Source organism: Pyrus communis, chromosome 5, assembly GCF_041283825.1.
Source record: "Pyrus communis isolate YQ-2024b chromosome 5, ASM4128382v1, whole genome shotgun sequence".
Classification (NCBI taxonomy): Eukaryota; Viridiplantae; Streptophyta; class Magnoliopsida; order Rosales; family Rosaceae; genus Pyrus; species Pyrus communis.
This window is the reverse complement of record NC_142569.1, coordinates 9246282-9260318: the sequence shown is the minus strand read 5'-3', so window position 1 is coordinate 9260318 and position 14037 is coordinate 9246282. Positions and strand designations below refer to the sequence as shown.

At 35.6% G+C, this 14037-nt stretch overlaps 1 protein-coding gene and 2 pseudogenes across 1 annotated transcript; all 3 read right to left on the bottom strand.

The window, feature by feature from the left end:
- Window positions 1-1602: 1602 nt before the first annotated feature.
- On the bottom strand, window positions 1603-2868 carry LOC148696710 (stemmadenine O-acetyltransferase-like; annotated as a pseudogene).
- A 4192-nt stretch (window positions 2869-7060) lies between these two features.
- LOC137724703 (BAHD acyltransferase At5g47980-like) lies at window positions 7061-8427 on the bottom strand. Its single transcript, XM_088693253.1, has one exon. The coding sequence runs from the start codon at window positions 8425-8427 to the stop codon at window positions 7117-7119; it is 1311 nt and encodes a 436-aa protein (XP_088549379.1). The 3' UTR covers window positions 7061-7116.
- A 3737-nt stretch (window positions 8428-12164) lies between these two features.
- Window positions 12165-13819, bottom strand: LOC148696709 (akuammiline synthase 1-like; annotated as a pseudogene).
- Between the last annotated feature and the right edge of the window lie 218 nt (window positions 13820-14037).

Here is a 14037-nt window from a genome sequence, read left to right as displayed (position 1 = left end):
TACATTCGTGTAGGTATATAGTCGTACCACGCTTTGTATTGTCTAGTCCCTTCCCTTTAAAAGCTATTATATTTAAATATACGATTAGATCTCCCTCACCTTTTGCAGTTCTTTTGTTTTATTTGATTAGGCATGCATTTTGATTAGGTATACATTTGATTAAAATGTTACACCCCCAAGAACATGAGAGACAATCTCTCTTGTAATCAATTCATCACATGACAAGTGTTTATTAGATGAATGATTAAGTTTTTAAATGCTCGGCAAACATTTATTAGATGAATGATTCCACTTATACTATCTTAATTGCAAAAAAGAAATGTCCCTTTGATCACAGAACACAACATCAGTGGTTATGTACATGTCACCTGACAATAGTTTGTGGGTTCAGAGTATTCCATGAACTTAAGGAATCCTAAACAATTTCACTAGGTTGCGCTCATACTTGTAACTTGTTCGAATACATGAGAAAGATAATCCTACATACGTTGGAAAAACGAAGTATCAATTATTGAAAACTGTTGGAGTGTAGTGTCTCATGTCGGAGAGAGAACAAAAATTGTTGGAGAATAAAGTTATATGTAGGAGAGTGTAATTAAACACGAAAATCATGTGACAAATGAAACAAGAACACGTGTACTAAGTAATAATTTTATTAATGTACTTGTAGGGTCGCAATCTCTTTACAACTTGATCCTCTTATTTGATCTTTGAAATGTAAGGTGTGTAGTGTTGTTGATCTAAGGGCTGCAATGACTTGATCATGGATGAACGGATGTCACAAGGTTTTGGCTCTTGGCAATGGAGGAACCGGCACATGTATAGGTGCTTGGTGTTCTTCACAGGTTGACTAAGAACGCAGCGGGTTTTCCGAGTCTTCTTGAGTGGTTGAGTGTTTGGAGGTTTTGAGTGCTTCAGAGTTTCAGAGTTTCAAAGCTTCAATGTTTGGGCGTGAATGATTTTCCGGCCCTTTTTCTTTATCTTGGAGCCTCATATATATAGACGAAAGATTTGTCCTTGATTGGGCTTGATTAATTGATGAAAAAACCAGGACTCAATTTGTGGGCCGGTTCATGATTTGACCCCATCAATTAATAGTTGATTTAATTAAATTAAAATCAAAATAATTCTTTTCTGCCAAGTGTTGACTCGTTCGATTTTGATGAGTCATATTCATGTGTACGAATTGTGAGACATATGGTGCATGTCACATATGCCCTAGTCTTTCGAAACTTTCATGTGTTGGAAATATTTATTTCACCGAAATTTCGATGTCTACAAAGAAATAACAAAATAAATAATAGTTTATGTGTGGAAGGTTCACTTGTAATATTATTGACACTATCTATGAAAAAATCTTGCGCTTAATAAATAGTTAAGTTATATTATTGAAGTTGGCAGTGGGATAGTGCGCCTAAAAAGTTTATCAAAAAACAATGTAATGCAAGGAAAGAGCCCATTTTTTATTTCACTTTTGGTACAATGACTGCAAGCATCAAAAGAATCATGTTCTTTTAGTACCAAAAGAATCATGTTCTTACAGAGGTTTTTCTTTTTGTACTACCTGAAACACCGATCCGGAGAAGCATATGCAACGGCTCCTTATTGCTTCCGAATATGATCGTCTTCTTCATTGAAAGTTAACGACGCTTCTATACCATCGCCGTCACTTACATCCATCAGCGCAACCATATTCTTGATTCTACTCTCTGATAAACCCATGATGGCTTTCCCCATCCAAAATTCGTGGCATAGAAAGAAAACCTGCACCAACTGCTGTCACTATAGGTTTCGATATCATCCCTTGCTAACAGATACATATACACTTCGAAGATTTCACATGCATCATCCGCACTAACAGTGTTAGTGTATTTCACTTTAAATTCGTCAATGCCTTTCCTTAGTTTAGCAACTAAGCTTTGAAGATCGTGATCTAATCTAAGCTTTGAAGACCGTGATCGACTTCACTTTCTGTGGCCTTTACTGCGTAGGATGTCACGAGATTTCCCAATAAATTGTCTATTCCGTTGTTCACCGCTTGACACCACGCGGATGGCCTTATGAAACCAAATTTTGATTTTGATGCTTCCATGGTGCACTTCCAATGAGAGCAGATACTAATTCCACGCGGGTAGGCTTTGGGACGGTGGTACTGGCAGCTTTGCACTTGAGAATAGCAATCTTTGAGGCATCAAACACGTATCTTCTTGTTATGCGCTTTTCTTTTGGCATTTCCAGGGTAGGTTTGGGTGTGTTGAAAAAATCTTGTGGTGGGAAAAGAGACGCTGCAACACCAAATTCTCCTGGAAGCACTGCATGATTATCGGAGCCAAACGTAACTGCCAGGATTTGATGAATGTGCTGATTGTGGACGCATCACCTACCTTATGTGCAACGCTGACTCCAATGCCATTCCACCACATTTGAAAAAAAAAAAAAAATCCCAGACTAGAAGCAGATAGCCTGTGACTGCTTGTTTGGATTCCCCATCAATTGGAAGCAACTTGTTTAGCATTCTAAGATTTGCTTTTTCCAAAAGCTTTGATAGGGGACAGTTGACTTGGGCTCATGGTCATTGCAATCAATTGAATCATTATAGTGGAAAGTTCCTACAAAGGGATAGAAGAGGGTTTCAGACAATGATCTTTTGAGGATCTTGGATCTTTCGATTGCCGAAGAATGGTGAGCCGTATTAATATTGACCTCAGCAGCACTACCTTTTTTAGGATAGAAGAGAAGTAGAGGGACATATATATCAGGAAAAAGCTGATCGAAAACAGAAAGCTTGGTAGTTTGAAGATGGGGAGGAGTTGGAGAGGATTTAATTGTTTCTTTGTGAATGACTTCGACCTTCACCTTGATACCCATTTTTTGCTCTGCACTTGAGTTTCATAACAAACACCATCAATATAAATATTCACATTCCGCACATGACAACAGCTCTATTACAATGTGAGATTCCTTTGAATTTTTCATTTTATTGTATTATACTAATTAATATATCATATTATTGTTACCATATGGCATCAAAGAAACATATGAAACCTAATAGTCAATTATGAAAACCAATTGCATAGCATATAGCCTCAACAACTTAAGTTGTTAGAAAATCCCCAGCTACGGGTTGTATATGGAGGCTAGAAAAGTGGTGGATATAACTTATTTTAGAGCTCTGAGGAATTTTTTAAGCTTCATAAAAAAAATCTGTCCCAATAAGGGGCCACTTACTCACTTACTTTCGGGCTCTATATGGGGCTATATATATTTATTTATATAGTGATTTGATTACGGGATAAATCTTTTTTGTGTTAAGTTTTCTTAAGTTGATTTTTTGACATATTATGTCAAAAAAATTATGAACATTTCAACCTAAAAAATTTAAAATTCTTACAAAGTTAGATCTCTTCACTCACTACTACAAATGTACCCATTAGTGTCATTTGAAAAAACGACACGAAAAGCCTATTACTGTCAGATATTAGCAAAAATCAAACATAAAATCATGTACAAGTGGATAAAAGAACCGACATTATTGCTTGCATCACAAAAAGGCTTTTGTTGTCGGTTAGTCCCTTTAAACTGCCAAGAAAACGCAAAGCGTTTTTAAATATAAAAAAAAAAGGACAATAGTGTCGGTTATAGGCGACATTAAATACTGGAACAGACTTTCAGATAAAGCAGGTTTGTGTCACTCCTAACCGACACCACTAACCATTAATAAATAAAAATAAACAAAGCTAACACTTTCTTCCCATCGGATAATGACACATTTTGTCGTTCATAACCGACAGAAAATATGTTAATAATTTAAAAAAATGAGAAATTAGGTTCTCATCCTTCCTTTGGCTATTCCATTGATTAAAATCATATTCCTTTTCAATTTTTGATCAAGGTCCTTGGGTACTAATAACATCATTAATTATTTCAATAATATTTTTTTTTATTTCTAAATATATTCATTTAATGTTAAAAATGTTACAATTAGTATATTTATATTTATGTCTAAATTTTTTATCATATATTTTTAGTTTTAGTTTGTACCCATTTTTAATTTATAATTCTTTTTTAATTTGTACCAATTTTCTTTTCAGTTTTAATTTGTACCCATATATTAATTTCTTTTTGTGCCCATATTTTTTTAAAGTTTATTTGTATTTGTACCCATACATACATACATATATATATATATATATATATATTGCTAAATGTACCCATGCTAATTATATGTACCCATTCATGTAAAACTTTTTAATCTTAAAATGTACTCATTCTTAAATATACCAAATTGTTATATGTAAAATGTACCCCTTTTCTTTTATATAAAATCTATTCAATTCTTTTTAATCCATTTTTAAACTTATAAGGGTACATTCTTATAAGCCTAATGTTATTAAGCCTAATATCTTCTTCTTCTTCTTCTTTTTTTTTTTTTTTTTTTTTGTGATTTTGAAGAATGTACCCATGTTTTGATACAATAATTTTTTTGGTTAGTTTTGATGAATGTACCATGTTTATATATATACACACACACACACACAATAGTATATTTATATTTTAATATTTTTAATCCCACAAGTTATGGTTTTTTATTTAAAATCTCATTTATATAAACAACTAAAATTTCTAATTTTTAATTAAAAAAATATACTAATGTACGTAGAAATAAATGATCACATTGATTTCAAGGACCTTGATCAAAAATTAAAAACCAACAAGGTTTCAATCAAATAATATTCATAGCTAAGGACCGCATCCAAAATCTCCCTAAAAAAAATATAAAAACGACAATTTCAGTTTTTGAATAAATAAAAATAAACAAAACTAATAATTATCCACCAATATACATTCATAAGAGTTCAAAAGAAAATTTCACCCGTTTTTGAGGTCTTCAAATTTTACCCATTCCCATGTGCTAAATTTTGGGTGTCATCTTCCAAATTGTCAAGGCATGATATCAGCTCCATTTCTACAGGTGAATTCGTAAAGCTTAGACATTATTGATATATGATGAATTTTTGAGACTATTCTAAAAGGAATGATTGCTCAAGTAGATATAGTTCTCACTTATTCTGATAGTCTGTGTAATCCCCTAGCAAGCAAACCGTTGATGAGTTCCCCTTGAAAGCTTGGTTAGAGAATGTGCTCAATTCATACACATAGGAGAGAGAGAGAGAGAGAAAGAAAGAGGGAGAAAGAGTACCACAAAGTCCCAAATTTCAATCCCACTGGGAAATCATAAGGACAACGAAGAACTCACCGAAGTCGAATCAAACAGAGAGAAAGAACAACTAGGAGATGAGTAGAACGGCAAGCCAAGGAGGGGCAACATATGAGTGAGTTTTGAGTTGTGGGGTTCGAATTTTTTGTTCAGGGGAAAGGGGGAGGACATTGAATTGCACCCAAGAGGTTTTACGGAACAAATCTGGAAGGAAGAACCCAAAAATCAACCCCCCTCCCTCCCTCACTCTTTCTCTCTCTATAATCATCCCTCAAATCCCCCAATCCCTCCCTTTCTATTTATCTCTCTGTAATTTCCCCTCAAATCCCTCATCGAATCTCTATGTGTCGGTTTTAATGACACCAGTTCATAATAGTGTCGGTTACATCGTCGAATATAACCGACATCACTATTTTCTGTGCAAAGAATGGCCTGCCCAAAATTTAGCACACGGGAAATTTCCCACCCATTGCCCTTGGATAAACTATTACAAACTCAATTTATTTCATTTGACAAGAAGTATTAAAATATTTAAAAATAATTATTACTGTTAGGTAGAAGTGACACGATTCTCTTTTTATACGACATCACCATTTAAAAAGATTAAAAACTATGTCGGTTATAAGCAACATTAACAGTCTATGTCAGTTATAAGCGACATAGACAGTTTATGTCGGTTATAATCAACATTAATTCCGACCCCATGTAAAAAGGTTGTCAGAAATGTCTTATCCGCCAGTATATTATATAAAACCGACACCAACCGCCAACACAATAAGCCACTTTTGTAGTAGTGACCTATAAACCGTTGGATTAGATTTTCTTATCTCATTCTTATATGTTGGTTTGTTTCTCTAACATCAGACAAGATAAGATTCATCCCATAACTAAATAGTAATGCCCTTGCAATTTAGGTATGTTGTCTGTTTATATTTTCAGTTTAGGTCTCTAAAGTTCTAATGTCATTTTAATATTTAGTGTGTTTTTATTTAGGGATTAGTAAAAGTAAGCACTTTTAGTAGAATATATTATATCATTTTATGTCTTAAGCATTAAACATACAAATAAAATGGAGGAGAACCTTTGAAATAAAAATATGCAAAGAAAAAGAATTAAAAAAATGAATAAAATGAGAATATAAGTGTATTCGCAAGTGGGGAAGAGTGACAAAATTTGGCTCACATGGATTACTTTTTTCGTGGGACCCACTGCTTTTTGGGGCTAAATGTTGCTTAATTTTTTGCACCCAATCAAGGAAGTTACTAGTCCAAATGGTGGATCTAGCCCCATTTTCCGGCTCATTGAGAATGAAATTTCTCATTATGGCTTCAAATGCAATTGCTTCATGAAGAATAAAGCTTTCATCGGGGATGCTCTTAGGGAACACATGACGCTTTGCTCCATGCTACAAACAAAACAAAGAAGTGGGGAATCTTGGGGAATCAAAACATCTTGTCAAAAGCCTTCTACCATGGTCGATGTCTGTGGTAGATTGCAATTCATCACAAGCAGTCTGCCCATTAGGAATCTGAATATGTTAAAAAGTCTCAATTTTTTTCCACGTGTTTACTTGATCCCGTTTATTGTCCAAGCCTATTCTAAGGTAATCCACAAAATTGTATATAACAAATAGTATATAATTGTGGGAGGATACTTGCTCACATCTGAGCCTAATAACCAAGCATCTAATCTCAGCCATTTATCTGTAACAAACTAAGGCCACGCTGAGCAAAACTAAACTTATTTTAAATCAGTTTAGACCTTACTCTCAACACAAACCCTTTATTTGATTTTTGGCAAGCAGAGAGAAAGTACGAGCATCAAAATAATAAGAGATCGTCAAAGGTCCAGCAATATTCATTGAAGAAGATGAAAATGTATTATGCTACTGGTACTAATTAAATGACAGCCGGATTCACAGATGCATACGAAAGAAGCTCCTTATTGCTTTCAAATTTAGCCATATCTTCTTTCTTGAGAGTCAAGGATGCTTCTATGCCTTCGCCATCTCTTGTGTCCATCAATAGAATTAGATTCTTCAGTCCTCCAATGTGAGGCACCCATAACGGCTTTCCCCATCCGAAATCAGCTTCATAAAAAGGAAATCTGCACCAACTGCTGCAGTTGGTAGTTGTCCACATCCCTTTCATAAGGTGTCCATACTCTTTGTAGAACTCACACGCTTCCTCCCCGCTAATTCCGTTTCCATATCTTACTTTAAATTCCTCCATCTCTTTCCTGAATTTAGCCACCAAGCTTTGAACATCGTCTACTTCACTTGCTTCGGTCTTTGCTACACAGAGCCCCACAAGATTCCCCAACAAGTTTTCTGCCAAAGGCGACACCAATATTTTCCGAATGTTCACAAATTGAGACAAATCGGATGGCCTTACAACACTCAAGTTTGATCTCGATGCTTCCATGGCACACTTCCAAATCAACACTGATACCACTTCAACGCGAGTTGCGTTTTCCACGGTGGCACTACCAGCTTTGGACTTAAGAGCGGCAATCTTTGATGCATCAAAAACAAATCTCTTAGTTATACACTTCTCTTGGGGAAATTTCAGGGCAGGTTGAAGCGAATTCAAGAAATCCACTTGTGGGAAAAGAGAATCTGCAACACCAAATTTATCAGGAAGCTCTATGTGATCGGTAGTAGTATTAGAACCACGGGCAATTGCTGCCCAGCAACTAGTGAATTTGCTTAGTGTGTAAGCATCGGCGACCTTATGTGAGCTGCCAACCCCAATTGCAAGTCCACCACATTCAAAGAAGTTGGCCTTCACGAGTAGAAGATAGCCTGTGTCTGCTTGTGAGGAGTCTAAAACAGTTGGAAGCAATTGTTTTAGGATCACAAGTTCGGGCTTGTTCAATATCTTCGACATGGGACAGTTCACTCGGGCTTCAACATAGGCGGCTCCATGGTCGTTGCAACAAATTGAAGCGTTGTGCTGGAAATTTCCGGCATATGGATAGAAGCGAGTGAGGGCTTCAGATAATGATTTCCTTAGAAGCTTGGATCTCTCGGCAACCAAAGAATGTTTACCCTCAAAATACTTATTATTGTCGTTGGGATAAAAGAGAAGTAGTGGGACATAAATATCCGGAAAAAGTTGATCGAAAACAGAAAGGCTTAAATTTCTAAGGTGGTGAGGAGTTGGCAATGATGGTTTAATTGTGTCCTTGTAAATGACTTGTATCTTCATCTCTGAACCATCTTTTCTCTCCACACTTGAGTTTCATAGCAAACACCTCCCAGCTTCATATAAAGACACACGGAGTCGCCGTACATCGGGAGATCCATCGCAATGGAATTAATTCGACTACTTTGTTCTGTTTGTCATTGTCCAATTCGTACAATAGAATACGGCCTTAAAGAAACATATGAAATAGGATCATGCATAAGCACTTTGTTTTATGGCCAAAGGAATATCTTCACTAAAAAATGGAATCTATTGGTTTACTTTTTTTCTTTTATTCTTTGTTAGATCTCTATTTAATCAATAAAAAAAAGAATCATTTTTCTTGTATTCCCTCTCTGTCAGGCTATAGTTAAGAGTTTTATTTAGAGAGTTTTAACGAAAAGTCCGCGGTACTGTTCACTTTAACGAAAAATCATATTTTTACACTAAAAAGTCAAATCTGGTACTATTCATTTTACCTTTTATTTTGTCTTTATCATTACAACTCAAAATTTTCAAGTCATTTTCATTAGTTTTTCTTTTTATTTGTTTATTTATTATTACTACTTAAACCAGCTTCACTAATTATTGTATAAGTCTTAAGTGTTGTGTTATAGTATGCAGGCCTTTTCATTTTTGGCCTGTCCTTGTTTGGACCGTTGGACAAGCTATGACTATTATTTTAGACTGGGTAGGATTTCCTGCATTAGTCCAACAAAAGAAAAGAACTATGTAATGAAAGAACCCGAATTTACATTTTATTTGTAATTCTAAAATGAACAAGCAAGAAAACAATGAAATATCATCAACATCCAGGAGAATAAATACCTAGGAATCACAAGTGGCATTGTAATTTTGATTTTTTTTAGTACTAATTAAATGACCCTCGGATTCAGAGAAGCATAGGCAAGCAGTTCCCCATTGATTTAAAATATGGCCATTTCTTCTTCATTGAAAGTCAAGGACGCTTCTCTGCCACCCTCCATCTCTTGCATCAGTCAACATATCCCTTCCATAGTCTGAGTCACACGCCCCCTCATCCACACGTGTGTCAAATTTTCAATTTTAACACGTGGACAACACAAATAGGGTGACGTAATGTGATATTTCCACTAGAAAACCAATTTGACAATACGAGGAATAACTAAGTTACTTATAAGCACATTTGCAAGGTCTCCCATTCTCCAGATATGAGGATTAATTCTAAACATTTTTCACTATAGTGGATCTATATGTAGCCATCTTCACCATTTTGTAATGTTCTTCATTATTTTGATCTATAGTGTAAGATTCACAATGATGTAGTCTCCTGGATACCTCTCTCCCTACCAACAATTAATTGTTCCAAATTAATGGTTTGCGTTAGGAATTATCTTTTCATATTCAATACAGAAAATATTGATCCTGTTGTGCGGAAGCAACAAATATAAAATCAATAAACTAATACGACAAAATATGACAAGACAAATAATTCAAAGGACACAATGATTTATACTGGTTCGGCATAAGCCTACGTCCGGAAACATCGAGTAAATTCCCTTAATAATCAAAATGGAGATTGCAAATTGAGTTTAACTCTCAAATCCCAAAACCCACATACACCCAATAGCTCTCATTCATACAAATTCTTGGTTGCTTTCCATGATAAAATTGGAGTGGATGCAAAAAAAAAAAAAAAAAAAAAAAAAAACTGAAGGAAAGCAAGAAATAAAACTGGGAGAGAAAGAAGTGGGAGAGAGTACTGAAGACCTATGGCAAAACTAAGTGGAGAGGAATATGGGAAGAAAAAATAATTATGAAAAATTTAAATATAACAGAATGATAAAAGATTATATTTAAGACTTACCACGTGGGGAGTTTTGATTGGTTGTAGTGTCACTTAATGAAGTTCAGTGATAAACTAAGCCCCACACAAGTTTTTCTCCATGTGTTGACTTGTTCAATTTTGATGAGTCACATCTAAGTGTACGATTTGCGAGACACATGACGCATGCCATGTATACCCTGACATGTCGGAACTTTAATGTCTTAGTGAACATTTATTTCATCGAAATTTTGATGTCTACAAAGAGATAACAAAATAAATAATAATTTATATGTGGAAGGTTCACTTTTAATGTTATTGAGACTATCTGTAATAAAATCTTGTGCTTAATAATAAATAGTTATGTTAGGAACAATATTATTGATGTTAGCGGTGGGATGGTGGCCTAAAAAGTTTATCAAAAAAACAACATTTTTTTTATTTCACTTTTGGTACAATGAACTCAAGCATCAAATGAATCATGTTCTTTTAGTACCAAAAGAATCATGTTCTTACGGAGGTTTTTCTTTTTGTAATACCTGAAACACCGATCCGGAGAAGCATATGAAACCGCTCCTTATTGCTTCCGAATATGATCGCAGGGTTGGTCCCGAGGGTAGCCGAGGTAGGCGGTTGCCTAGGAGGGGTCCGAATTTTTTTATACATCTTGTATATAAAATATAAATAAAGAAAACGTAAGCAATATCACAATTATTTCGTTGGTGCAGTGGAAACGGTTCCACTCCGTTTTCATTGGGATGGGCAGTTCGAAACACCTTGTAACCATTAGTTTTTGGCTTTTTCAAATCTATGAAATTAAAGATAAATTGCTCTTTAAAAATTTTATAATTACAAGAATCAAAAGGAGTTAAAATAATTCAAGAAATATTAATTTTGAATGAATTTAAAATTTTCAACTTTAGAAAAAAAAAAATAACAAAACCTCATGTTAGTGGGTGGTCTATGTTTAAATTCTTATTTATTTTCAAAAATATTTTAAATAAAAATTGTAAATAGAAAAAATTTTGAGTTTCTTAAATAAAAAACATACAAAGGCCACTTGTTACACGCCTACGTGTGTGACAAGAGGTTAGTGAAATTAATGGCCTCAATCTGTCCAAACACATTTTTTTTTCTTTTGCTTTTGAAAATAACCTAAAAAAATAACAAAAACTAGAATAATCATAACTTTGTAATCCTTTTTCTTTCAACTTCTCTGTCTTTCTATTTCTATTGAATGTTTATGCAACTATCACTTGGTCCTAAAGATTGTAATTTGAGGTAACCATAACTTTGAATTTAAATTTTCTTTTTCAATAATTTATTGTTAAACTAGGTTATTCTAAAATTTGATTCGCTAGTGTGTGTTGATTTTAGAAAGAACACAAGAGAATCACTTGGCATTGTTGAATTATTAACATGTCGTGTAGTGGTCTACTACATATTTAAATGAGTAATGAATAGTCAAGTGGTGATGTAACACCGTTTTCAAGATAGAATGCGGTTCGTATGTATGATGAATTAATCTGAAGAATGATGCAATTCATGATCTGTGAAGTAATAAGGATTATATGCTTTGCCCCTGAAACCGAAACATGGTTCAAGCTCCCCTGCTTGTAAACATACCGCAGCAACCTCTCTCCCCACTTTCCAAACTTTATGGTCCGCCACCAGGAAGTTGAAATTTGAAATTTTTCATCCGAAACTTGAAACTTGATGAGCTAAATCTCACGTAAAAAGTAAAAATTTAACAGAGACGAAGAGGTGAGACAATAAAAAGGTGGATGCCATCTAGATGATGGTGTGAATGGTGGCTATGATCGAGGTATGGAGGGTGGGGAAGGGAAAAATGGTTGTACTTTCATGTTCTGGATAAGTGCTTCCTTACAAAGCACAAAGCAGGTGCTTTGAGAAAGCACTTCTATGACTCAAAAGCACTAGTTTTAACCCTTACCAATTTGAAACATGCCTGAATTCATCTAGTGAAAGCACTAGTTTTGGAACTTTATTTTTGGTACAAACTAGCGTACAAGCATCAATACAATGAGTGATCAACCAACCTCTTGCAATACTCATCTAAGGAATTAAGGACTAGAGAAGGTTCTTTTGTGGGGGGTTACAAATTACAGATGGATTCAAAGATGCATATTCAAGCAGCTCCTCATTGCTTTCAAACATGGACATGTCTTCTTCGTTGAAAGTTAAGGACGCTTCTATTCCATCGCCATCTCTTGCATCCAGTAACACAATTGAATTCTTGGAACCAACACTAGAAATGAAGACCCATGATGGCTTTCCCCAACCAAAATTGGATTCGTATAGCGGAAACCTGCACCAACTGGTGGAACTATAGCTGTCTGTATCATCCTTTTTCATAATGAGGTTCACATTCTCCATGAAAAGTTGACAGAATTCCTCCCCTCTAACTCCATTTCTATATTTTTCTTTAAATTCCTCAATGCCCTTCCTCAGTATAGTAACCAAGCTTCGAAGATCATGATCATGTGCTTCACTGCTAGATTCTTCCGTCTTTGCTGCAACCAACCCCACAACATTCCCTAGCAAATCTTTATCTGCCAAGGTCTGCGCAAGTACTTTCCTCATGTTCACTGTTTGACACCATGAAGAGGGCCTCACTGAACCCAAGTTCGATCTTGACGCTTCCTTTGCACATTTCCAAATGAGCGCGGACACTACTTCAACTCGTGTTGGATTTGGCACGCTGGCACTGGCAGCTTCGGACTTGAGAGCAGCAATCTTTGAGCCATCAAACACAAATCTCCTCGTCGTACACCTTTCTTTAATATCAAATTTCATGTCTCTAGTTGGAGTTGGCGCTGGCGGTGAGTTTAGGAAGTCTAGTGGTGGGAAAAGAGAAGATGCAGCCCCAAATGCTACAAGAGGCACCACATCAATAGTTCTTGGCGAGCCGAGTGCAATTGCAGCCCAGCGATTAATGAATTTGCTGAGTGTGGAAGCATCCGCCACCTTATGCGAAATATTGACTCAGATTGCCAATCCACCGCATTCGAAGAAATTGGCCTGGACTTGTAGAAGATGACTTGTATGATCATTTGGAAGCAATTGCCCTAGCATTCCAAGATCTGGTTTGTCAAAAATCTTTGATATGGGACAGTTGACTTGGGCTTCAAGAAACACAGCCCCCTGGTCATTGCAACAGATTGAATCATTAAACTGGAAACTTCCTGCAAAGGGATAGAAGAGAGTGAGGGCTTCAGATAAAGATGTCTTTAGAAGCTCGGATCTTTCCGCAACCAAAGATCGGTGATTGATATCATGGACCTCAAAATCATCACCGTTGTTGCAGATGGGGTAGAAGAGAAGTAGTGGGATGTAAATTGGAGGAACAAGCTGATCAAAAAATGAGAGGCTATTGGTAGTTTTGAGGTGCGGAGGAGTTGGACAGGATGGACTAATTGTTTCCTTGTGAATTACTTCGACCTTCACGTCAGAAGCCATGATCTTGCTTCCCATTCAATTTCATCACAAATTTAAGAACCCTCCATATAAAGACCCAGATTCCCCTCACAACAACCGCTCCGATGCAGGAAAAGTCAACTTTATTCAGTTATCAATTCCTTGTATCTGAATATTCAACTGAGCTAATCTCTAAGAAATATTAGCAAAACTTGGAAAGTTCCTCGGGTTGAATGTTGACCAAGAAATACAAATACACAAGCTAGCAGTCAATGGCTGTGCACTATATCTCTCATTTCCACGAAGCATCGTCCACTAATTATTTAATAGTCAAATAGAAGAATATAAAATCGAAATGACCCGGAAACCACACGAGGTATGTTTGTGCTGCT